The sequence below is a fragment of the Pinus tabuliformis genome, chromosome 8, assembly GCF_031772625.1.
Source record: "Pinus tabuliformis cultivar Carrire ecotype Pingquan chromosome 8, CPIR1, whole genome shotgun sequence".
Taxonomy (NCBI): Eukaryota; Viridiplantae; Streptophyta; class Pinopsida; order Pinales; family Pinaceae; genus Pinus; species Pinus tabuliformis.
Window position 1 is genome coordinate 770,449,510 of NC_142294.1, and position 26,377 is coordinate 770,475,886.

The following is a 26,377-nucleotide window of genomic DNA, read 5'->3' on the forward strand; positions in this document are numbered from 1 at the left end:
ACCACCATCTTTGAAAGCTCGACAATTTTATCAACGAAAGGAGAAAAATACCATTACTCTCGGATCATATCAGAGATAATATTATTAATATATCAGGACATTAACACATCGGATCAAAGATGAGCATAATCATCAACTATTGAGTCACTTGATCTAATCTCACTGGAACAAAAACGCCACATCGCATATGCTATCTTGATCTGAAAACATTCACGAAGAAATTGTAACCTAACTAACAACCATAAGAAACACCACACTTGCATCTGCGCATTGAATCACACTCAATCGTTCTCAATCCTCAGTAGAACCACCCCTCTTAAGAGTCTAAACTACATGTTGCTTGATCCCATCGCTTGAACTTTGTATTGATTCAAAAAACTCTTGGTTGCATATGAGATCACACTCTCTTGCTTACTTTAATGCCTCTCGGGCATACAATCTAAGGCCCTCAACCTGTCTTGCTTGTCCAGGCTTGCGGTCCTTGGTGCTACGGCCCTGAGGTCGGGCCTTTGGTCTTCGGCCCTCCAACTCGTTCGCTTGACAAAAGTTTAATTCGGTCTTCTTCTTCCTATTGGCAACGACTTCTCTCTAGGACAGATCTTCAATGGCTGTTTTTTTTAACAAGGCTCTACCATGTTGAATTTTCTACATTTTCTGATCTGATAATTACATCTAATGATCCTTAATTAATTCTCCTTATCTCAATGATACCATTAAGCAATTATACACAGAATCTTAACAACGTAGTATAAACAATAAAGATCATAAAGAGTGAGACGTAGTATAAACAATAAAGATCATAAAGAGAGAGTCATTCACAATAGAGACAACAAAATTTTCCCCGGGAAATCCAAACTTGGGAGGAAACCCAGCAACTTGTCTTCTATGAGAAATTCTTCTTCAACAATGTTTACAATAAAATGTCTAAACATCCATGCCAAAAACCAAGTCCAAAATTTAGCCATTTCATCATTTTTTTGCTCCCACCAGTGCCTTCTATATAAGAGAAATGATGAGTGACTGAGATAAATGAAGTGTCACATCATGTGTATACATACAAGTTGAATGGGTGCATTTACCCCAATGCCTTGTATGTATAAACTGCAAAAAGAAATACATCCACAGAGATGTTGCAAATAAACAAACTGAAATCTATTCAAGCATTTAAACTGATGCCACTATCATTACTCCTTCATATGATATCAAGCATCCATGTGTCCAGTTACTGCCAATATTATTTCACTTAAATTATTACCAGTATTGTGACCAATCCATTCTTTGCATGATATCAAGCATCCATGTGTCCAGTTGCCAGGAATATGAGTTTATAAACAATGTTGTGCTCTACATTCAACTGTAAATGTTGCTGAGAATCTTCAAATTATGGTTTTAAAACTGAGAATTTACAGAATCTATGTGAGATTTTTCACGCTTCACAACATCTATAGCATGCTCATATACATAAGAAAACCGGAAGGGTCCATGCAGTACTGCCAACATATTTAGACAGGTTTTCTAGCAAGAGAGTACTTAACCATAAGATATTATAACAAGATAATGTCATCAGTCAGTGACCCGATTCAAATAGTATATCATAGTGATGAATTCGGGATTTGCATACTGATAGCAGCTCCAGAGTAGCTACGCAATAAATTGGATAACTGCCTTGATAACAAGAGAAACTAATCTGACTCCTGAGAAAGCCTGCTGAGATAAATATTTAAGCATATATTTTCTCTGGAGTGAAATTTTTTATGAAGCAGCTATTCATTTTTTTTATTCATCATAAACCTGTAAAAATCACTTTATTAGAAATATCTCTCATTTTCAACAATATCTTTTCTCTGGAGTGAAATGTTTGTTGAATCAGTTATTTATTTTTTTAATTCACCATAAACCTGTAGACATTACTTTATTAGAAATATCTCCAATATTCAAGAAGCCCCCTACCGAACACTTTATGGACACAGGTTTGTTTTGAGATGAAAATTTCATTAAAAGAAATAACAAGCGTTTGCAGGATTGGAAGTTATGTTTGCGAATAAATCACGTCGACATGAAAATAGTAACGTCATAGATTCTGCTTTACTCCAAAGACAATATAGTTGACATCTGTATCATCAGATAATGCCCAATCATTCCTCAAAGGATTGTAGACAAGTCCTGCCATTTCATGAACCTGTATTTGCCAAGAAAGTATGATATTTTTTGTCTTCCAAGAAAAAAATTTAGGATAAAAATATGACAACTTTCGTTCTCATTTTAATTTAATGTGAAATGGCTAAAATAAAACGGCAAAGACCTAATGTGTATTTGGTTCTTACCGAAATAGAAGCACGTTTCATCAGCAAAACAAGCTCGACGGGTGTAATTAAATTGGACCAATCATGTGTTCCTCTTGGCAACTGCATCGTATTAAACGAGTTTCCATGTCAGGAATAAATCACATAGAAAGCTAATGTCAATTCAGTCATGTTGATTGTTAAAATCAGAGAATAGACATTATTGAACACACAAAAATGTCAGAGCGCTCTACACAATGTAATGGTACAAATATAAAATTTAAATACACAAAATGTTGTCTCAAGATAGGAAAACTCTCTTGGACACAATCACAGTTGAGATAATATCTCAACCACACTCCAATCTAGGAAGCTAACTACTTGGAGAGAATCTCTCATCCAATTAGGCCTCAAACAACCTCCTAACTAATAAGAACAGCCTCTTTGTGGAGACTAGAAATCTACCAACAATGATCAATAATTCAATAATTAAACATATGATTACACAAACATGACAAGTAGTAGTTACATATTCCAACACTCACCCTTAACAACTACTTGCCATAAACTTCATCAGCTAAGGTCTTCAACATCTTCCTTTGTGCAACAAATGCATAACTCCAAACTAAAGAACCTCCTAATCAGCAAATTTTGTCGCTGCTCCATCCTGGGATTTTACCTCATACATCGATCATGCAGACATCACCAAATTGTTGACATCCATATAAATGAACAACCATCCACTGAAATGCATGGGTACCTAACTGTTGCAACTTCTGATCTAGTAGGATGTCCTTCACGTACATGATTCATTCGACTTATTGATGAACTCCCCCTAAATGGAAAACTTCACATCTCAGAGTCTACAACCAATATCATCCACTCAAGTGTATCCAACCAACACATGGCCCACTCTTCAGAGTGTTAATGAACTCCCTAACAAAGGCTATTGAACTAAAACTAGACAAGAATGTTGAAAAATGTGTAACTAGGTTCGGTCTTCATAAATATGAAATGTACTTTTGATTCTTGTAAATTGTAAAATGAAAGAAAATTTATTATTATTTTATTTGGAGCATGGGTTTCATGCTCAAGGTCTTTTCTTTTCTAGGTCAAGCACCCATTGAGTGCTTCTAGGGTTTGCCCCAGGTCAAGAAGTCAAAAGAGTCATTGTCATAAGTTGAAGACCCTTTGGGCACATTGTCACTTGTAAAGAAAATTATTTTTGTCATTTAAAGAGTCAAAATACCCTCCAAGACCAAAACGGCCTAACAGTTGGCAAGTCGGCCTAAAAGAAAGAGCCACATCCACCTTGAAGAGCATATATATAGGAGGAAACTCGACCTCCTTGAGAGACATTCATCCATCACTCATTCTAGTGAAGAAGGAGGAAGAAGAAGGCAACGAAGAAGGAAGAGGACGAAGGAGACTTTTGTTTGGGCTATTTCTCTCTCACATGTGCTAAGGAGGACTAGGGTTTCTACAACAAATCTGGGGTTTCTATCTATAAGATTCGATCTTGAACAAAAGAAGGCAAGAAGGTCAAGTGAAGGTCACCAAGGGTCATCCTCAAGCTCCAGAAGTCAGGGAAAGGCAAGCAAAGGTCAAAGGAAGGCTTAGAAGGCAGATCGAAGCTCACACGTGTGGTAGCAGCAACTGATGGGGGGGGCCAAAATTCCAGATCTGCAATGGGCCAAAATTCTCCAGCTGGAGGTCGAAAAAGCGCTACTGGAAGAGATTTGATTGGGTTTCACTGGATCAAGGTTAGCACATCATCCGAAGAGGTTGGTCTTGGTCTTGGAAGGTATTGGGTTCAATCTTAAGATCTTGGAATTCATCAATTGAAGAATCTATAAGGAAGAGAAGAGATTTGCGAGTTTTCCTCACAAGTGGAGAGGTGTTAACCCTGGCTTGCAGCGTATATTTTGTGTTCTTGTTCTTCTTGCTTTGGTAGTTGTTTGATGATACACACACATAATAATAAGTAACAAAGCTAACAAGTAAAAAGACATCACAAGCAGTTATCAAGTAAAGATAAATCACTGTAATCATTGCCCTATAAATTTCTCAACATGGAATCAAAGCCAGGTTGGCTAAGGGCATTATGAAGATCTCCACTTCATTAAAGAAGTTCCTCAAGAAGTGTTCAAAGGTAGCAAGTCATTTCAAGAAAGGCATGGAATCTTCTATTTACCACAAAGAAGGAAGTAATCAAGACAAAGGATGAAGGTCTCTTCTCAACACTCATTGGCTCATGCCAAGACGAGAGTATTTTGGGTCATCGATAGTGGTGCATCAAGACACATGACTATTCATCACAAACAACTAAAAACATTATCAAAGGAAAAATCTTCTTACTCAGTGGAACTTGGAGATAATCCTGTAAGAGAAATTTGATCAACCTCTATAGAGTTGGAAAATGGAAGCAACATTCATCTCAACAGCATCCTATTTGTTCGAGGTTTGCATAAAAACTTACTTTCTATTTCAAGTTTAGAAGACAAGGGTGATAGAGTAGCTTTCATTGACGGAAAAGTTGTAGTATGGAGTAAGAACTCAAGCATAGAGAATGCTAGAGTAATTGGTATTCGTGAAGGAAGACTTTATAGGTTGATATCTCCTCTTGCACAAGCTTTGGTTCACATTGAAATCGGCCAATGTGAACTCCGGCATAGAAGATTTGGCCATCTTCATTTCAAAATCCTTCCAACTCTAAGTTCTATAGTAGATGGAATCCCCGAATTGAAAGAAGATCATGAAGGAGTATGCAAAGGATGTGCATTGGGTAAGAACACCAAGAGACCATTTGGAAGCAGTGCTTCACGGTTAAAAGAAATCTTGGATCTTATTCATTCTGATGTTTGTGGTCCTATGACTCTAAAATCACTTGGAGGTCATCTATATTATGTCACATTTATAGATGATCATTCAAGAAAAACTTGGGTTTACTTAATGAAATCTGAGGATGAAGTATTTACCAAATTTCAAGAATTCAAAGTTGAAGTAGAGAACCTTACAGAAAGGAGAATCAAGATACTAAGGTCCGATAATGGAGGAGAGCATGCATCCAAGGAAATCATAGCCTTTTGTAAGGAATCTGGGATTAAGAGGGCGTTGATAGTCCCATATAATCTGGGAAAAAATGGAGTTACAGAGCGAAAGAACTGATCCACTGAAGAAAGTGTAAAAGCAATGTTGCATGATCAAGATCTACTGAAATTTCTATGGGGAGAAGCCACTAAGACAGTTGTATATATTCAAAATTGAAGCCCCACAGGTCTCTAGATAACAAAACCTCCAAAGAAGTATTCACTAGAAAGAAACCAACTATGGATCATCTTTGAATCTTTGGTTGTCCTGTATATATTCATATACCAAAGGACAAAAGAAAGAAGTTGGACCCTTCAGGCATGAGAGGAACATTTGTTGGCTACAGTAACTCCTCTAAGGCCTATAGGATCTACATAAAGGAAGGACACCATATAGAAGTAAGTCGAGATGTTATATTTGACGAAAGCATCGCATTCAAGAAATCTAAGGAACTTCCTATGGACTCTGATGATGAAGAACTTCCAGTATTTGAAGAAGAAGTCACCAGGGAAGAAGAAGAATCTAATCATGAAGATGAAGGTCCCAGTGAACCTATTCAACCTGTGGTCATCCCTGAATCAAGAAAGAGACCTAACTGGTTGAAGTCTACACTACTTGATGCAGAGGGTCATGGAGCAACTCAAGGCACATTCAGGGAAAGCAAGAAGCCCAAACGATATTCTGGGTATGCAACCTACATGACAAAACTAATAGAAGTAGAGCCATCCACTTTTGAAGAAGTTGTCAATCATCAAGAATGGAAGGATGCCATGAATGAAGAATATCAATATATAATGAAGAATGGAGTTTGGGAGATTGTTCCTAGGCCCGAACACAAATCTATGGTAACTTCCAAATGGATCTATAAGATCAAACATGCAGCAAATGGAAGTATTGACAAGTATAAGGCAATATTTATAGCTAGGGGTTTCTCTCAACTAGAAGGCATCGACTATGAAGAGACATTTGCTCCGACAACAAGGTATACAACTATACGTTTGTTGGTCTCTTTGGCAGCATCGATGGGATGGAACATCCACCAAATGGATGTCAAGACTGCATTTCTGAATGGCACAATTGATGAGGAATTCTATATAGAACAACCCTTGGGATTTGAAGTTAAAGACAGAAAGGCATATGTTTGTAGATTGAAGAAGGCATTATATGGCCTCAAACAAGCACTAAGGGCATGGTATGCTAGGATGGATGCATATCTTCAGAGATTAAACTTCACAAAAGGTTTTGTTGATTCGAACCTTTATATTAAGGTTGTGAAGGGTGAACCGGTAATCATTCTTTTGTATGTAGATGATCTTCTCTTGATAGGTGTAGAAGGTCGAATTGAAGAATGTAAGAAGCAACTAGCAGCAAAATTTGACATGAAGGATTTAGGGCTAATGCATTACTAATGATGAAATCTATCTAGGTCAAGGTAAGTATGTGATTAAAATGTTGAAGAGGTTTGACATGATGGATTGCAAACCAATGACAACTCCGATGATCACAAGTTTGAAAAGACTAAGGAGTTCTGAATCGAGCCCTGTGGATCTTTCCAAGTAGAGACAATTGATTGGCTCGCTGATGTACTTGGTGAATACTCGACTAGACATATGCATTGCAGTAAATGCAATGTTACAGTTATCGTTATCAGGATATTATCAGAAAGGGAAAAAATCGGGAAAAAATCGTAATCGGGAAATAATCGTAAAATACAAAAATATTCAATTTTTTTCAATTTTTTCATATCTAAAGCATCTACAACATAAAATAAATACATTGACACATAAATATGATAAAAGAACTAATATATAAGATGTGTAATATCATTTCTAGTGCTACATCACACATAACAATGAATCATGTCCTAAATAGTAAATCCTGACTCCTGAGTCCCAACTCAGCCTCAAAATATCAACAAAAAATATAATAATGTATCTCATATCATGAGTCATAATGTCATATACAATGAAATGAACCAAATAACTAAAGTCTAATACTACTGATTTCCTCTGCCCCTCTTGCGAGAAAATGCAGGAGCTTTCCCTTTCCCTCTAGATGTAGATGTCGGTGGAGTTGGCAGTGGACTCTGTTGTGCTCTAGAAGCTGAAGAACTAGGAGCTACAGGAGGTAGACCATGTCCTCTACTGGTGAGGGGGGTAGCCTCGGTAGGTTGTGTCACGTCCTCCTCCTGTTGCTCCTCCTCCTCATCAAAAAATCGGAAAAAAAAAAAAAAGCGTTCTCGTTGAGGCAGAATATATTGCAACATGTGAGGTAAGCAAATAAGCGTTCACGTTGAGGAAGTTGTTATCTGACCTATTCAAAGGACCAATGGACCCTACAGAGATACATTGTGATAACACCAGTCATATACGATTGGTTGAAGACCCAGTGTTTCATGGAAAGACAAATCATATCAACAACAAGTATCACTACATTCGGAAGCTAGTACAAGATGGTGTATTGCAGCTACAGTATATCTCCACCAATGAATAGGTAGCTGACATATTGACAAAATCTCTCCCTAATAAGAAGGTTGTGTATTTGAGAGACAAGCTTGGTTTGGTTGATATATCCTCCCTAGTTGAAAGGGAGAGATAGGCACATCATTCTTTTCTTCACTTGGAAAGGCAAAATGGAGGATTGGGTAAAAGCATCTGGCATCTGATACTCTCTGAGGATGTGGTAGGGCATCCAAGATGAGAGTAGTCATGGACCGATATTCTTGCAGGACTGGCTATCCAAGATAATAATAGTCCAAAGAAGGTCATATTCTATGAACACCCGGGTGGAGTATGTACCTTGAGAGACAATAATGATGGTTTCTATAAATCATTGGTCTCACTAGCATTGTGCTCTGATCTTGTGGAGAGATAGAGTTGTTAGTCAAGGCCTTGCTATGTGACAATGTTGGTTGGTATGATGTTAAACAGATGGGTTACCAATCTAACTCTTCTTATGAGATCTCTTCAAATTGAGAATGTCCATGTACCATTTATGAATATCTCCCTAGTTAAGAGGGAGTGTTGAAAAATGTGTAACTAGGTTCGGTCTTCATAAATATGAAATGTACTTTTGATTCTTGTAAATTGTAAAATGAAAGAAAGATTATTATTATTGTATTTAGAGCATGGGTTTCATGCTCAAGGTCTTTTAAGCACCCATTGAGTGCTTCTAGGGTTTGTCCTAGGTCAAGAAGTCGAAAGAGTCATTGTCATAAGTTGAATACCCCTTCAGGCACATTGTAGCTTGTAAAGAAAAACTATTTTTGTCATTTAAAGAGTCAAAATACCCTGCAAGACCAAGTCGGCCTAACAACTGGCAAGTCAGCGTAAAAGAAAGAGCTATGTCCACCTTGAAAAGCCTATATATAGGAGGAAACTCGACCTCCTTGAGAGGCATTCATCCATCACTCATTCTAGTGAAGGAGGAAGAAGAAGGCAGCGAAGAACAAAGAAGATGAAGCAAACTTTTGTTTGGGCTACTTCTCTCTCACATGTGCTAAGGAGGACTAGGGTTTCTGCAGCAGATCTAGGGTTTCTATCTACAAGATTCGATATTGAAGAAAAGAAGGCAAGAAGGTCAAGCGAAGGTCACCAAGGGTCATCCTCAAGCTCCAGAAGTCAGGGAAAGGCAAGCGAAGGTCAAAGGAAGGCTTAGAGGGCAGATCGAAGCTCACACGTGTGGCAGTAACAACTGTTGGGGGGGCCGAAATTTCAGATCTGCAGTGGAGGCCGAAATTCTGCAGCTAGAGGTCAAAGAAGTGCTACTGGAAGAGATTTGACTGGGTTTGACTAGATCAAGGTTAGCACATCATCCAGAGAGGTTGGTCTTGGTCTTGGTCTTGGAGGGTATTGGGTTCAGTCTTAAGGTCTTCAAATTCGTCAATTGAAGAATCTATAAGGAAGAGAAGGGATTTGCGGGTTTTCCTCTCAAGTGAAGTGGTTTTGGCCCTGGCTTGCAGCCTATATTACGTGTTCTTGTTCTTCTTGTTTTGGTAGTTGTTTGATGATACACACATAATAATAAGTAACAAAGCTAATAAGTAAAAAGACATCACAAGCAGTTATCAAGTAAAGAGAAATCACTGTAATCATTGCCCTATAGATTTATCAATAAAGAATTACCAAATAATCATGGAAGCATGACAAAGGGGCATGCATGCCTCTCTAAGTCTTATAGCGATATGCCCTTTTCATTTTACATAGATCTAGGTACAACATTCCAACTCATGAAGATACCCCGTACATCAAACATTTCAAGCACTACTGCAAAACATCATATCAACACATGACATATAGACTTGCTAGAACTTTTCTCCTTGACATCTCTTCAACCGATAGCCAATAGCCCCTGATTGTTGATTTATTTTGGGCTAAAACAAATGAGATCTCCAAGACCCAGAAATCGTTTGGTGAAATTCCACCTGGATTGTATTTTATTAAAATAATTAATATTTTTAATGTGGCACCTAAGTCTAAACTTAGGAAAATTAAAATATTAATGGGTATTAATGAAAATATGGGTGAGAAGCTTCTAAGAGACGCAGATCAAGTCTAATTTAATCTTAGTTGTTGATTAGAGACTTAATCTCGGTCATTGATTTCTCAACGGGAAAAGTATAAAGGAAGGCTTGGGGTCAGTGGGAGAAGAAACACAGAGAGATTGAGGAAATCGATTTTCTGAGGGGAGAAGTTCTCAGTAGGAAAATCGATTGGGGAGATCTTGCAGCTGAGGGGCAAGGATAGTTCGGGAACACAGACAGAGAGGCGGAGAGAAGCTTGAGGAGGCAGCGCAGTAGCCAGGAGAGCTGACACTGTGCCAGTCTGGGCCCACGCAAACTTGTCGCAGAGCCGGAAGGACCAGTGCAGAGGGAGAAAGTTGCCTTCCACGCAAAGAGTCGGAACTGTCGGGAAAGCTGACGCAATGGGAAGACGAGTTGATGCAGAGCCTAAGAGAGCTCCACGGAGGCCCACGGAGTTACTGCGAAGGGGCAGCGCAGTTGTAGCCCGAGTTAGTCAGTTTTGTTGCCGAACCAGCCGGAATCTGCCAGGTCAAGTGAGGTAAAGCTCACTCAGGTTTTCCGCCATTGTATTTCTCTGTCACTGGTTTGCCGAGAGGGAAACCAACATTTGTATTCAGAACTACTGCTTAATAATAGAAAACCCTCAGAGTTGTTGAACCGGTTTTCACGCATTGGGTTTTTCCAGGGATGTTTAGTCCAAAAATAATGTGTCCTTTGTGTGTTTGTCTCATTTATTTTTCAGTACTTGATCTGTATATTGGTGTAGGTTGCAGTGTATTTGCATTAATATCTTCTGAATATTTCTGAAAATAACTTGATAAATGAAGAACACAAGTAGGTAATTCAAATTAGTCTACTACAATAGGATTTATGACTTGTTCGATTCAGAAATTTTCACATGGTATCCGAGCGATTGCAGATCACGGAGGACTAAAGCCATCAGCGAAAGAACAGAAGAAACTCTGTGTGCGAAGGCAGCTATCCCAAGAGACAGCGCAATTTCTGACCGAGAGAGAAGAGGAGGGGTGACGCAGTCACCAAGGGAGGCTCAAGCAGAGCCTGACTAGGTGGCGTTGTTGCTGCAGAGGGCAGCATAGTGATTGATGGGCCAGCGCAGAGACTGTTGAGGCTCATTTTACCGGTTATCGTGGCTAGAGGTGCATTGCAGATTTCATCTGGAGTTGTTGGTGGGGTGATGATTCTGTTGGTGCAGAACAATACCTAGTGGGGCAGAAGCAAAGTAGAGGGAATTAGTTCCTTAGAATATTTCTTGCCAAGAAATCTAAATCCAGTGCTGAGCAGCAACAAAGAGAGATCAGAGAGGAGTGGTTCAACAGTGGTTGGCAGAAAGATTTCCGTGAAGGAAATCAAAATTCATAGGGAGCTTGTTCCTTAGAGGATTTCTAGCACCAAAGAAATCCAGATCCGAGTTTTGTTGGGGCTGCAACAAAAAAGGAAGAAGAGAACCAGTTCGACATTCACTTGAGCAAAGACGACAGTTAATGGACTAAGGGATCAGGAAAGGTTGGATGGAGCATCCAACTTCGTCATCTGTAAGGCTAGGATCCTGGCAGTTTTGGATAAAAATTGCATCAAGGATTATGCCTTGAAGATGGTTGTTGTTCCGGTTGATGTTGATCCTCTCAAGAAGTACGAGGAGGCTTAGGCAAGAGCAAAGTGCATGATCTTGGAAGGGGTCAAAGATCATGTGATCCCACATATTACTAAGAAGGACACAACAAGGGAAATGTGGGAGGCCTTGACCACATTGTACGAGGGAACTTCCATTCAGCGGAAGATGTTGCTTGAGAGTCAGCTGAGACAGTTTCAGATGTAGAAGGGAGAAGAAATTGATCCCTTCCTTCTCAGGTTGCAAACGATCCGTGACCAGCTAACTTCCGTAGGGGCTACACAAGATCCTGAATTCATGGTCAGGACTGCCCTGAATGCAGTCACTGAAGACTGCAAAAACTTTGTAAAAAGCATCTTGGGTAGGGCTTCTCTTCCCAGTTGGGAGGAGATGTGGGCCTCTCTTCGACAGGAAGAGATCAGACTGTTGACCAAGGCAGGAAGCAGCAGCAAAGGGATCAGAGTCAAGAAGGAGGAAGAGGAGGATGCAGCTCTCGCATCAGCAGGACAACAAGGGCAGCAGAAGAGAAAGAAAAAGGACATATCCAAAGTCAGATGCTTCAAATGTGCAGAAATGGGTCATTTCACCACATAGTGCCCTTGGAAGAAGGGCAAAGAAGACAAGTCTGAATCAAAGGCTGCTCCAGCGCAAGCTGACAAGGAGGACGATGAGGATTGTTCCATGAGTGCTCATGCACCTCTAGAGAAGTGGTGGGGCGATATTGAGCTGTAGTCAGGAGGACTACAGTAAAGGGCAGGACCATTGAGGTGCCCAAACTCTTGGATCATATACGACTACGGGAGCCCTTAATGAGAGTAGCAGAATAACGGGAGTCAATTCATGCAAGGGATGATGAAGCAACAGTGAAAGAGCTAGAGTGCCAAAGTCTGAAGTAGCGCAGTGGAGTTTTGCAACAGTGCGGAAGGCACAAAGCAGATACAACAATAACGCAGTAGCATCAGAGGTTCGGCACAGATTAGTAGCAGAGGTAGCTTCAGTGTCTAGGGGCATCCAGACTTCCCAGCATATTGAGAGGGAGTTGTAGTACAAATGCAGGAGTGACAGTGGCAGTGTCATGTGTAGCAGTACAGATTGTAGTAGATGAGGGGCAGCAGGCCGAGCATCAACAGCACAGAGGACCGATGCCATAGACCAGTGTGATACTTCTGATGGGAAGTATTACTAGAGCACATTCCTCGCTAAGAGGGAGTGTTCATTTTTTTTGGATAGCATCAGATGTGCTCTAGCTCTGAAATTTTGTGGAGGGGCTAGAACACGTGAGATCTCCAAGACCCAGAATTCATTTGGTGAAATTCCACCCGAATTGTATTTTATTAAAATAATTAATATTTTTAATGTGGCTCCTAAGTCTAAACTTAGGAAAATTAAATATTAATGGGTATTAATGAAAATATGGGTGAGAAGCTTCTAAGAGACGAGGATCAAGTCTAATTAAATCTTAGTCGTTGATTAGAGACTTAATCTCGGCCTTTGATTTCTCAACAGGAAAAGTATAAAGGAAGGCTTTGTCGTTGATTAGAGATTTAATCTCAGCCTTTGATTTCTCAACAGGAAAAGTATAAAGGAAGGCTTGGGATCGGTTGGAGAAGACACACAGAGAGATTGAGAACATCGATTTTCTGAGGTGAGAAGTTCTCAGGAGGAAAATCGATTGGGGATATCTTGCAGCTGAGGGGCAAGGATAGTTCGGGAATACAGACAGAGAGGCAGAAAGAAGCCTGTGGAGGCAATGCAGTAGCCAAGAGAGTTGACGTTGGGCCAGTCTAGGCCCATGCAGCCTTGACGCAGAGCAAGAAGGGTCAGCGCAAAGGGAGAAAGTTGCCTTCCACGTAGATAGTCGGAACTGTCAGGAACTGTCGGAACAGCCGAAAAAGCTGACGCAGTGGGAAGAAGAGCTGACGCAGAGCCTCAGAGAGCTCCACGCAGGCCCACATAGTTACTGCAAAGGCATAGCGCAGTTGTAGCCGGGGCTAGCAAGTTTTGTTGTCGAATCAGTCGGAATATGCTGGGTGAAGTGAGGTAAAACTCACTCAGGTTTTCCTCCATTGTATTTCTTTGTCACTAGTTTGCCGAGAGGGAAACCAACATTTGTATTTAGAACTACTACTTAATAATAGAAAACCCTCAGAGCTGTTGCACCGGTTTTCCCGCATTGGGATTTTCCGGGGACATTTAGTACAAAAATAAGTGTGTCCTTTGTGTGTTTGTCTCATTATATTTTAGTACTTGACCCCGTATATTGGTGTAGGCTGCAGTGTATTTGCATTAATATTTTCCGAATATTTCTGAAAATGACTTGTTAAATGAATAACACAAGTAGGTAATTCAAATCAGTTTACTGTGGTAGGATTTTTAACTTGTTCAATTTAGAAATTTTCACATGGTATCAGAGTGATTATAGGTCAAGGAGGACTGAAGCCATCTACGAAAGAACAGAAGAAAATATGTGTGCAAAGGCAGTTGTCCCGAGAGACAGCGCAATTTCTGGCCAAGAGAGCAAAGGAGGGGTGACGCAGTCACTAAGCGAGGCTCACGCAGAGCCTGCGTCAGCCTAATTGGGTGACGTTGTTGTTGCAGAGGGCGGCGCAGTGATTGTTGAGCCAGCACAAAGACTGTGGAGACTTGTTTTTCCGATTGTCGTGGCTAGAGGTGCAGCACAGATTTCATCTGGAGTTGCTGGTGGGGTGTTGATTCTGTTGGTGCAGAATAGTACCTAGTGGGGCAGAAGCAAAGTAGAGGGAATCAATTCTTCAGAAGATTTATGTTGATTTGGGGTAGCATCGAATGCGCTCTAGCCATGAAATTTGGTGGAGAGGTTGGGGCACATGAGATATCCAATACCCAGAAAGGGTTTGGACAGATTCTACACAGATCAGGAGATATTAAAATAATTAATATTTTTAATGGAGTCCCTAAGTCTAAACTTAGGGAAAATAAAATATTGATGTGTATTAATATGAATCTCTGTTAGAGTGGTCCAAAAGACATGGATCAAGCCAGATCTAATCTTAGCCATTGATTAGGGACTTAATCTCAGTCGTTGAGATGTCAACAGGAAAAGTAAAAGAGGAGGCTTGAGGGTCACTTGGAGAGTACACCAGATGATCAGTCATTCTATTCTCTAGAGCGGGGTTTGGTAAGAGAGATAAAATCAGTGATCGGGAGAGCAGCTGAGGGGCATTGAGTACAGATAAACAGAGAAGGTAGAGATTGTGCCGGGAGAGCAGTGCAACATCCAAGGAGGGTGACGTAGAGCCAGCAAGGGCTCACGCAGGGCCACGCAGAGGCAGCGAAGTACTGCGGAGAGAACCAAAGGGGCCAATGCAGCTGACGCAAAGGCTCCCAAAGCTGACACAAGGCCTCCTGGGGCTAACACAGGCCAAGAAATGTTGACGTAGGGCCAGCGTGAGACAAAGAGGGGCTGACGCAGTCCAGATTGGGCAGACGTTGGGGTTGCAGGAGCAGTTTTGTGCTGAAGCGTTGCCGAAAGGATTTTCCGAAGTTTCAGCCATGAGATTTCTCTCAAACTATGAGGTATAGCTGCTAAGGAAATTCTCTGTTGGGTAGGCGAGTTTCGGCACCTAGATTGTACTCTGATATTGCTTAATAAGAAAACCCTCAGATAGTTGCACTGGTTTTCCCGCATTGGGTTTTTCCGGGGACAATGGTCCAAAAATAATGGTGTCATGTGGTGTGTTTGTTCTTGTTTCTTTTAGTTGTTGATCTGTACTATGTTGAGCACGCACTAGTGTTTATTTTCAGTATTTACTTTGTAAATAACTTGTTAAAGAAAAAATAACAAGTAGGTAGGAATAAATCAGAAAAAGTGCATGAAGGGTTTCTAACTAAGGAAAATTAGAAACTTCAACAATTTCTTACCAAGAAATCTAGATCCAGTGTTGAGCAGCAGCAAAAAAAGATTAGAGAGGAGTGTTTCAACAGTTGTTGGTAGAGAGATTTCTGTGAAGGAAATCAAAATTCAGAGGGAGCTTGGTCCTTAGAGGATTTCTAGCATCAAAGAAATCTGGATCCGAGTTTTGCTAGGGCTGCAACGAAAGAGGGAGAAGAGAACTAGTTCAAAATTCATTTGAGCAAAGATGGCAGTTAACGGATTGAGGGATCAGGATAGGTTTGATGGAGCATCCAACTTCGTCATCTGGAAGGCTAGGATCCTAGCAGTTTTGGATAAAAATCACATCAAGGATTATGCCTTGAACACTGTTGTTGTTCCGGTTGATGTTGATCCTCTCAAGAAGTACGAGGAGGCTCAGGAAAAAGCAAAGTGCATGATCTTGGATGAGGTCAAAGATCATGTGATCCCACATATTACTGAGAAGGACACATCAAGGGAAATGTGGGAGGCCTTAACCACATTATACGAGGGAACTTCTGTTCAGTGGAAGATGTTGCTTGAGAGTCAGTTGAGACTGTTTTAGATGCAAAAGGGAGAAGAAATCGATCCCTTCCTTCGTAGGTTGCAAACGATCCGTGACCAGCTAACTTTTGTAGGGGCTACACCAGATCTTGAATTCAGGGTTAGGACTGTCCTGACTACAATTACTGAAGACTGGGAAACCTTTGTCCAAAGCATCTTGGGCAGGGCTTCTCTTCCCAGTTGGGAGGAGATGTGGGAAGCTCTTCGACAGGAAGAGATCAGATAGTTGACCAAGGCGGGAAGCAACAACAAAGGGATCAAAGTCAAGAAGGAGGAAGAGGAGGATGCGGCTCTCGCATTAGTGGGACAGCGATAGCAGCAGAAGAGAGAAAAAAAGTACATATCCAAAGTCAGATGCTTCAAATGTGGAGAAATGGGTCATTTCGCCACACAATGCCCTCAAAAGAAGGGCAAAGAAGACAAGTTTGAATCAAAGGATGCTCCAGCGCAAGCTGACAAGGAGGACGATGAGGATTGAGCCATGAGTTCTCATGCACCCCTAGAGAAGAGGTGGGGTGATATTGAGTTGTAGTCTAGAGGACTATAGTAAAGGGCAGGACCCTTGAGGTGCCCAAACTCTTGGATCACATACGGCTACAGGAGCCCTTAATGACAGTAGCAAAATGACGGGAGTCAGTTGGTGCGAGGGATGATGGAGCAACAGTGGTAGAGCTAGAGTTGCAAAGTCTGAAGCAGCGCATTGGAGTGTTGCAGTAGGGCGAGAGGCACAAAGTAGATACAACAGCAGCGCAGTAACATCAGAGTGTCAGCACAGATTAGCAAAAGAGGTAACTTCAGCGTCTAGGGGCATCCAGACTAACCAAAATGTCATCTTTTGGTGGCTTTTCAGTTGCTTACATAGCAACTAAGTTGCAGTGCGGTAGTTAGCAGTGGCAGTGCTATGGGCAGCATGATGCAGCATATTGAGAGGGAGCTGTAGTACAGATGCACGAGTGATAGAGGCAATGTCATGGGCAGCAGTAGAGATTGTAGCAGGGCAGTAGATGAGGGGCAGCAGGTCGAGCATCAGCAACACAAAGGACCGATTCCATGGATCAGTGTGATACTTCTGCTAGGAAGTATTACTAGAACACATTCTTCGTTACGAGGGAGTGCTGATTTTTTTGGGTAGCATCGGATGTGCTCTAGCTCCAAAATTTTGTGGAGGGGCTAGAACACATGAGATCTCCAAGACCCAGAAATCGTTTGGTGAAATTGCACCCGGATTGTATTTTATTAAAATAATTTTTATTTTAATTAATTTTTAATGAGTATTAATGAAAATATGGGTGAGAAGCTTCTAAGAGACGAGGATCAAGTCTAATTTAATCTTAGCTGTTGATTAGAGACTTAATCTCGGTCGTTGATTTCTCAACAGGAAAAGTATAAAGGAAGGCTTGGGGTTAGTTGGAGAAGACACACAGAAAGATTAAGGAAATCAATTTTCTGAGGTGAAAAGTTCTCAGGAGGAATATCGATTGGGGAGATCTTGCAACTGAGGGGCAGGGATAGTTTGGGAATACAGACAGAGAGGCAAAGAGAAGCTTGTGGAGGCAACGCAGTAGCCAAGAGAGCTGACGTTGGGCCAGTCTGGGCCCATGTAGCCTTGACGCAGAGCTAGAATGGTCAGCGTAGAGGGAGAAAGTTGCCTTCCACGTAGATAGTCGGAACTGTCGAGAACTGCCGGAACAGCCGGGAAAGATGACGCAGTGGGAAGAAGAATTGATGCAGAGCCTCAGAGAGCTCTACGCAGGCCCACGCAGTTACTACGAAGGGGCAACGCAGTTGTAGCCGATGCTAGCCAGTTTTGCTGCTGAATCAGCCAGAATCTGCCAAGTGAAGTCAGGTAAAACTCACTCAGGTTTTCCCCCATTGTATTTCTCTATCACTAGTTTGTCGGGAGGGCAACCAGCATTTGTATTCAGAACTACTACTTAATAATAGAAAACCCTCAGAGTTGTTGCATAGGTTTTCCCGCATTGGGTTTTTCCGGGTCATTTAGTACAAAAATAAGTGTCCTTTGTGTGTTTGTCTCATTTATTTTTCAGTACTTGATCTGTATATTGGTGTAGGCTGCAGTGTATTTACATTAATATTTTATGAATATTTCTGAAAATGACTTGTTAAATGAAGAACACAAGTAGGTAATTCAAATCAGTTTACTGCAGTAGGATTTCTGACTTGTTCGATTCAGAAATTTTCACATGGTATCAAAGTGATTGCAGATCAAGGAGGACTGAAGCCATCGACAAAAGAATAGAAGAAAATTTGTGTGCGAAGGTTGTTATCCCAAGAGACAACACAGTTTCTGGCCGAGAGAGCAAAGGAGGGGTGACGCAGTGACCAAGGGATGCTCAAGCAGAGCCTATGTCAGCCTGATTGGGTGACGTTGTTGCTGCAGAGGCCAACGCAGTGATTGTTGGGCCAGAGCAGAGACTGTTGAGCCTCGTTTTTCTAGTTTTCGTGGCTAGAGGTGTAGCATAGATTTCATCTGGAGTTGTTGGTGGGGTGCTGATGTTGTTGGTGCAGAACAATACCTAGTGGGGTAGAAGCAAAGTAGAGGGAATCAGTCCCTCAGAAGATTTCTTGCCAAGAAATCTAGATCCAGTGCTGAGCAACAGCAAAGAGAGATCAAAGAGGAGTGGTTCGACAGTGGTTGGCAGAAGGATTTTCGTGAAGGAAATCAAAATTCAGAGGGAGCTTGTTCCTTAGAGGATTTCTAGCGCCAAAGAAATCCAGATCCGAGTTTTGCTAGGGCTGCAGTGAAAGAGGGAGAAGAGAACCATTTCGACATTCATTTGAGCAAAGATGGCCATTAATGGACTGAGGGATCAGGACAGCTTGGATGGAGCATCCAACTTCATCATCTAGAAGGCCAGGATCCTAGCAGTTTTGGATAAAAATGGCATCAAGGATTATGCCTTGAAGACAGTTGTTGTTCCGGTTGATGCTGATCCTCTCAAGAAGTACGAGGAGGCTCACGCAATAGCAAAGTGCATGATCTTGGACAGGGTAAAGAGCATGTGCTCCCACATATTACTAAGAAGGACACGGCAAGGGAAATGTGGGAGGCCTTGATCACATTGTACGAGGGAACTTCCATTTAGCAGAAGATGTTGCTTGAGAGTCAGTTGAGATAGTTTTAGATGCAAAAGGGAGAAGAAATCGATCCCTTCCTTCTCAAGTTGCAAACGATCCATGACCAGCTAATTTTCGTAGGGGCTACACCAGATCCTGAATTCATGGTCAGGACTACCCTGAATGCAGTCACTGAAGACTGGGAAACCTTTGTTCAAAGAATCTTGGGCAGGGCTTCTCTTCCTAGTTGGGAGGAGATGTTGGCAACTCTTTGACAGGAAGAGATCAGACGGTTGACCAACGCGGGAAGCAGAAGCAAAGGGATCAGAGTCAAGAAGGAGGAAGAGCAGGATGTGACTCTCGCATCGACGGGACAACAAGGGCAACAAAAGAGAAAGAAAAAGGACATATCCAAAGTCAGATGCTTCAGATGTGGAGAAATGGGCCATTTTGCCACAAAGTGCCCTCAAAAGAAGGGCAAAGAAGACAAGTCTAAATCAAAGGTTGCTCTAGCGCAAGCTAACAAGGAGGACGATGAGGATTGCGCAATGAGTGCTCATGCACATCTAGAGAAGAGGTAGGGCGATATTGAGCTGTAGTCGGGAGGACTACAGTAAAGGGCAGGATCCTTGACCTGCCCAAACTCTTGGATCACATATGGCTACGAGAGCCCTTAATGACAGTAGCAGAATGACGGGAGTCAGTTGGTGCGAGGGATGATGGAGCAACAATGGCAGAGCTAGAGTTCCAAAGTCTGAAGCAGCGCAGTGGAGTGTTGCAGCAGTGCAGGAGGCATAGAGCAGATACAACAACCGCACAGTAGCATCAGAAGTTCAGCACAAATTAGCAGTAGAGGTAGCTTTAGCGTCTAAGGGAATCCAAATTGACCAACATGTCAGCTTTGGGTGGCTTTTCAATTGCTTACTTCTCAGCAACTGAGCTGTAGTGCAGCAGTTATCAGTGGTAGTGTTATGGGCAGCATGATGCAGCATATTGAGAGGGACCTATAGTACAAATGCAGGAGTGACAGTGGCAGTGTCATGGGCCGCAGTACAGATTGCAGTAGCGTAGTAGATGAGGGGCAACAGGCCAAGCATAAGCAACGTAGAGGACTGATGCCATAGATCAGTGTGATATTTCTGCTAGGAAGTATTACTAGAGCACATTCCTTGCTAAGAGGGAGTGTTGATTTTTTTGGGTAGCATCGAATGTGCTCTAGCTCCGAAATTTTGTGGAGGGGCTAAAACACATGAGATCTCCAAGACCTAGAAATCGTTTGGTGAAATTCCAGATGGATTGTATTTTATTAAAATAATCAATATTTTAATGTGGCTCCTAAGTCTAAACTTAGGAAAATTAAAATATTAATGGATATTAATGAAAATATGGGTGAGAAGCTTCTAAGAGATGAGGATCAAGTCTAATTTAATCTTAGCCATTGATTAGAGACTTAACCTCAGTTGTTGATTTCTCAACAGGAAAAGTATAAAGGAAGGCTCGGGGTCAGATGGAGAAGACACACACAGAGATTGAGGAAATCGATTTTCTGAGGTGAGAAGTTCTCAAGAGGAAAATTGATTGGGGAGATCTTGCAGCTGAGGGGCAAGGATAGTTCGGGAATACAGACAGAGAGGCGGAGAGAAGCTTGTGGAGGTAGCTCAGTAGCCAGGAGAGCTGACGTTGGGCCACTTTGGGCCCACGCAGCCTTGACGTAGAGCCACAAGAGCCAGCGCAGATGGAGAAAGTTGCCTTCCACGCAGAGAGACCGAACTGTCGGGAAAGCTAACACAGTGGATAGAAGAGCTGACTCATAGCCTTAAAGAGCTCCATGCAAGCCCACACAGTTATTGCGAAGGGGCAGCGCAGTTGTAGTTGGGGCTAGCCAGTTTTGTTGCCGGATCAGCCGAAATCTACCGGGTGAAGTGAGGTAAAACTCACTCATGTTTTCCACCATTGTATTTCTCTGTCACTGGTTTGTCGAGAGGGCAACCAACATTTGTATTCAGAACTACTACTTAATGATAGAAAACCCTCAGAGTTGCTGCATCAGTTTTCCCGCATTGGGTTTTTCTGGGGACATTTAGTCCAAAAATAAGTGTGTCCTTTGTGTGTTTGTCTCATTTATTTTTCAATACTTGATCTGTATATTGTTGTAGACTGCAGTGTATTTGCATTAATATTTTCCCAATATTTCTGAAAATAGCTTGTTAAATGAAGAACACAAGTAGGTAATTCAAATCAGTTTACTGCAGTAGGACTTTTGACTTGTTCGATTCAGAAATTTTCACACTGACAGCCACCGATGTAGCCAATATATTGTGTCATTTTTCTCTGCTCTTTGAATCAGTCATATGTCCCCTCGCCCATCTGTTGAGAGCATATATTTGAAGGTGGGTATTCCAATTCTAAAGGTATATTTTTCATTGTGCAAATGGTTGTTTATGCTTGTTTTTCCTTGGGCATATTGGGGATGGAATACTGGGTGACTTGGAAAAAGGAAGGGTATTGACCCTAGTTTTGTTCCCTCACCTTAAATGGGGGGTTAATCCTCAATCCTAGTCTTGTTGGATCTCTCCTATTGGCCTATGGCTCTAGGAAGGGCACTACTTAGGAAACCCCAATTTTGGTAGCGCGGTCCTATTTTCCCATTCCATATTTTTCAATCCCCTTTGCACATTACAAGCTCTATTTCATCATCTTTCCCCTCTGGATCCACATGACCACTAGGTCCACAAGGCACTAGTACACCCCTTCCCCTTGTCCCAATGTTTGCAATGGGCCCGAAATGTTTCCTCGGAGGATGATGCAGCTAAAGGAACATTAAAAGCATATCATGACCACAAACAAGAAGAAACAAAAGAAAAGAATATTATAAAATGCAAAAGATGGGCAGGATATTAAAATAGCACGTGGGAAAAAGCCAAACATGAACTCTAGCCCTAGTTGGTGAGAATCTCTCATCCAACTAGGCCTCAAACAACCTCCTATCTAATAGGAAGAGACTCTTTCTCGTAGAGACTATAACTCTACCAACAATGACCAATAATTCAATAATTAAATATATGATCACACACATGACAAGTAATAGTTATATATTCTAACATTGATTACTTGTAGACAATCTTGGAAAGGTTTCTACTTGTTGACAATGGATTCAAGAAGTAGTCTTGAAATATTGTAACAATTTAACCTGTCATCCCCATCGCACTTGATGTCTTTGTTCATATTGAAAACCTTCAGTCCAGAGTTGGTATGAACCAGAACAAGAACCATGTTTAAACCCATTTGGTTTGAAGCAGTGTAGAACTCATGTTGTCTTCTCAAGGTAATTACAGGGTTAACAGATGAACAAGTTTCACCTAAGAACTTTCATTGCCTTTTCCATGGTATTAGTTTTACTATTCTTCCATAGGAACTATAGTTGTGAAGAACAAATTATCTGGTGTTTCTTAAATTTAAAAAAAAAAAATTAACTCGTCTAAAATGTTTGAGTAAGCATATTAAACTATAAAGTTTTATGAAACGTGGCTTCTCCCTATCCTGTTTAATTCTTTTGACCGTATTAAACTCAAAGAAAGAAGTGTTTCATGCTCTATTGCCTTACTCTCCAGACATTTTGTATTTTCTACTACCACCACTGTGGACAAGTCAGGTTTGTAAGAAGCAATATCCATACCTCATTTTCATTGCATTTATGCTTGTCCAGAGGCATGGATATTGCTTCTCACAAACCTGACTTATCCACAGCGGTGCTAGTAGAAAATGCTAAATGTCTAGAGAGCATTAAACACTTCTTGCTTTGAGGGAAATATGGTCACAAGAATTAAACAGGATATGGAGATGCCACTTTTGTAAATTGTTGTAGTCTAATATGCCTACTTAAAAATTCTTCAATAGGACCTGTAGTTGCAAAGGATAAATCTAGTGTTTCTTAATTTTATTAAAAAAGGGTTCAACTCTCTTCTAAAGTGTTTGAGTAAGCACATTAAATTATGACATTTTATGAAAAGTGGCACCTCCCTTTCCTGTTTAATTCTTTTGACTGTGTTTCACTTAAAGCAAGAAGTGTTCCATGTTCTGTTACCTTATTCTCTAGACATTTAGCATTTTCTACTAACACTGCTGTGGATAAGTCAGATTTGTAAGAAGCAATATCCATACCTCTGGAGAAGCATAAATGCAATGAACATGATCATAAAACAATAGTTTCACTAACAAAGCAGAAAATATAATCTAGAAAACTAAAATAAACAGATTCTACTCGTAATGCCAATTCAGGGAAAAAAGAATAAAAACATGCATCTTAAAATACCATCAAATGGTTACTCTATCCTAACATATGCTAGGTACTAAAAGTTTTCATAACTGAAAATAATACGATCAATATTTCTTGTCAGCCTAATACGTTCAATATTTCTAGTCAGCCTAACCATCACTTTGGTAAAGACAGCATAGCTTCACAACCAGCATCAACCAATTCACAGTTCCACATTATCCCTTAATAGTTATGTTGAAACAAACCAGTATTATAGGAATGCAAAAACATACCCAGCCTAGTATGTATTCAGCTGCAACAATGGCCATAAAATATGATCGAATGGTCCGGTTAATGGTTGAGATGACTACAGCACCATTATCAACAGTCAATGCTGCCAGCGACTTAACAAATTCCTGTGGATCTGCAACATGCTCAATTACCTGCAAGGAAATTTAATTACACACAAATAGGTTTATATGGTCTGCATATAATGTTCTATCTTGTTCAGAAGATGTGACTATGATTTCTTCTTTTTTCCTTGAATATTCCACTAATTTTTCTACCCTTGTTTTAATTTCATATTTAGTCCCTTTCTTTCAAGTAATAGACATTTGAATTATCACTTCTAAGCTAAGTCACATGACACGAGGGACACGTTTCATATATATATATATATAAAATACTGAAATATAGTGCTTGATCCATATAGATATGAACCATGATGATATTTATTTAATATTTAGTATACACTATTTAATATTTAGTAATTTACTACTTAGTTTATTAATTTACTACATCAATGATGTTCGCAGTTCAATGTTCATTGTTCATAATATAATTTTTGTTATTAACTTCAAACAAGTTTGATCATGTTCAAACTTCACATAAGGTAGTTTATGAACTACAAATTTATGTGTTCAAACTTCATTGTTGACCTGAGCATTAATCGAGTTTTCCCTTCCTTTAGACCTCGAAGGTGTAGTGAGAAATGAGCACATGATGGGGCGCTGGGATTTTTATTTCAACACACGATCTATACATGGTCATGCATGTATAATTAAGTTAAGTTCCATAGGCTATAACACAACTTACAGGAAATTTAAGTGTTCCAAACTCTCAGCGAAGCACACAAATGTTCATCTCCTGCATCTACAGGTCCAGGTTGATGTGAAGTTGTGAGCATTGCAGTCGAATCTGATGGAATTCCTCCCACTGCACAACAAATTGGATTTCGGCGGCAAGCAAACTCGACTTCGGTGGCGAACAATGACAAAAAAACCCAAAAATAAACCATGTTGCAGGTTTTAAATGTCACTTTTCATCGGACACGTGTCCTAAGAACCAAAAATGTTAGGGTACGTTTTCGCCACGTCCAAAACACGTGTCTTGATTGGAGGACACAAAGAAAAATGCTTTTGACACGTGAAATACGGGACACGAGACCCTGAGGAACGTGTCCTGTGACTTTAGCTTCTAAGAGAACTTTATCATTATCGTTATTGTTATTTATTAATATATGTACTACTAAAGTTTGGATTGCATTCACCATTTTCCACCACCATCGATGTGTTGTCGTCTCACACACACACCTAAGTTAGTGAGAAAAGCCCTTAATCCCACAAGGTGTGGTTGGTGGAAAAATTAAGAGATGGAGTTGTCATCTATTCCCAACTCTCTCCGTTTAAGCTCTCTCCTAGGTAAGCTAAAGGGGGTGGTCCCTAAATGAAAGAACTAAGTTATAAATGATGTGAGGTTTCTAGTAGATGTTATGGTCAATTTGGATTACTTGACATTATGAGCAAATATGATGAGCAATATGAAACGAAATATACTTCAATAACCATCAACACATAAATAAAAGATGAGCATATAAAACCAGTGCCTTCAATATTGCTTCAAAATAAATAATAATTGCTCTAGAAATGGAATGTTTCAAAGTGAAACACAAATAACCTTGTCAATCAAATAGATGTTAGAATAAGATGATATCACTTGCAAGATATAAAATTGCTTTCAAAGAAATGTTTTCAAAATATAACCATTCATTATTTCTAAAGCATGTAAAGAAGCAACATAAAACAACTTGCAAAAATGAAACAAACTAAAACTTCACTTGCAAAATGAAAGATATGGTACTTGCCCAAATGAGATATCAATTCAAACTATTTTCATCATGACAAGTATATAAATAAATTGCAAGTAAAATAGCTTGAAAAGTAAAGTGTGTTAATATGAAATGCACTTAACTAAGATTAGATGCAATTATCTTGGCTAAAACTAAGATTAGATGCAATTATCTTGGCTAATTTTAAGCTAAATGCCTACTCTAAGTGAGAAATATTCCTCTTGAACTCTTGCCAAAGGGTAAAGATTGGGGTGGTTGTAAGAAAGAGGGGTTGAAGACACGATGGTGTCGTTAACGATACCCTTCCCCTGAGTCTTACTAGTGAGCATGTGTTTTCATTCCTACAAGGGGACAAGCCACCTCCATAACTGCAAGGTCACACACTCTTTACTTTACTTCGTACCAATTGGAAGAATTTTCTAAGAAAGGCTTTTCCCTATGATGTCTATCAACCAAGCTTGTGTTTGGAAGTAAATTGAGTTAAAATGCAAACTATGTTAAAATGCCTAAATTCTATGCAAGTAAGTTTTCCCAATAGAGATTTGCAATGCTTCAATATAATGGAAATGAGATAGTGCTCAAATTAAGTTGCAAATGTGACTTCAATTGGAAAATGAATGAGCTTGAAAGTAAATTAAAGTGATGCAAGTAAGTTTGCTTTGAAAAAGAGGAATTGCCTCAAGTAAATGGAAATGCTCACAATGATATAACTTCAAAATTGTTCAAGACACATAAACATAAGCTTCATAAGCAAATGAAATTGTAAATTGCTCCAAGTAAATGATAAGCCAATAAACTCAAGCAAAATTTAAATGATATGGAGCCAACAATACAATACTTGCATGTAAAGTATGCTTGGAAAATAAGTGACCAAAATAATAAATGAGTCTATAGTGAGGCCATTGTATCCCAAAGAAAGCAAATTGTTAAGCAACT

General features: G+C 40.3%; 1 protein-coding gene across 1 annotated transcript in view; it reads right to left on the bottom strand.

Moving 5' to 3' along the window:
- Positions 1–1,788: 1,788 nt before the first annotated feature.
- COQ3 (coenzyme Q 3) overlaps positions 1,789–26,377 on the bottom strand; it is a 292,698-nt gene continuing 268,109 nt past the window's right edge. Inside the window, exons 7-9 of the mRNA XM_089366879.1 lie at positions 23,607–23,756; positions 2,325–2,405; positions 1,789–2,179 (exon numbers count right to left, since the gene is read on the bottom strand). Of these exons, the coding sequence (XP_089223005.1) occupies positions 2,072–2,179; positions 2,325–2,405; positions 23,607–23,756 (339 nt within the window). The 3' untranslated portion in view covers positions 1,789–2,071. The remainder of the gene's footprint in view (positions 2,180–2,324; positions 2,406–23,606; positions 23,757–26,377) is intronic.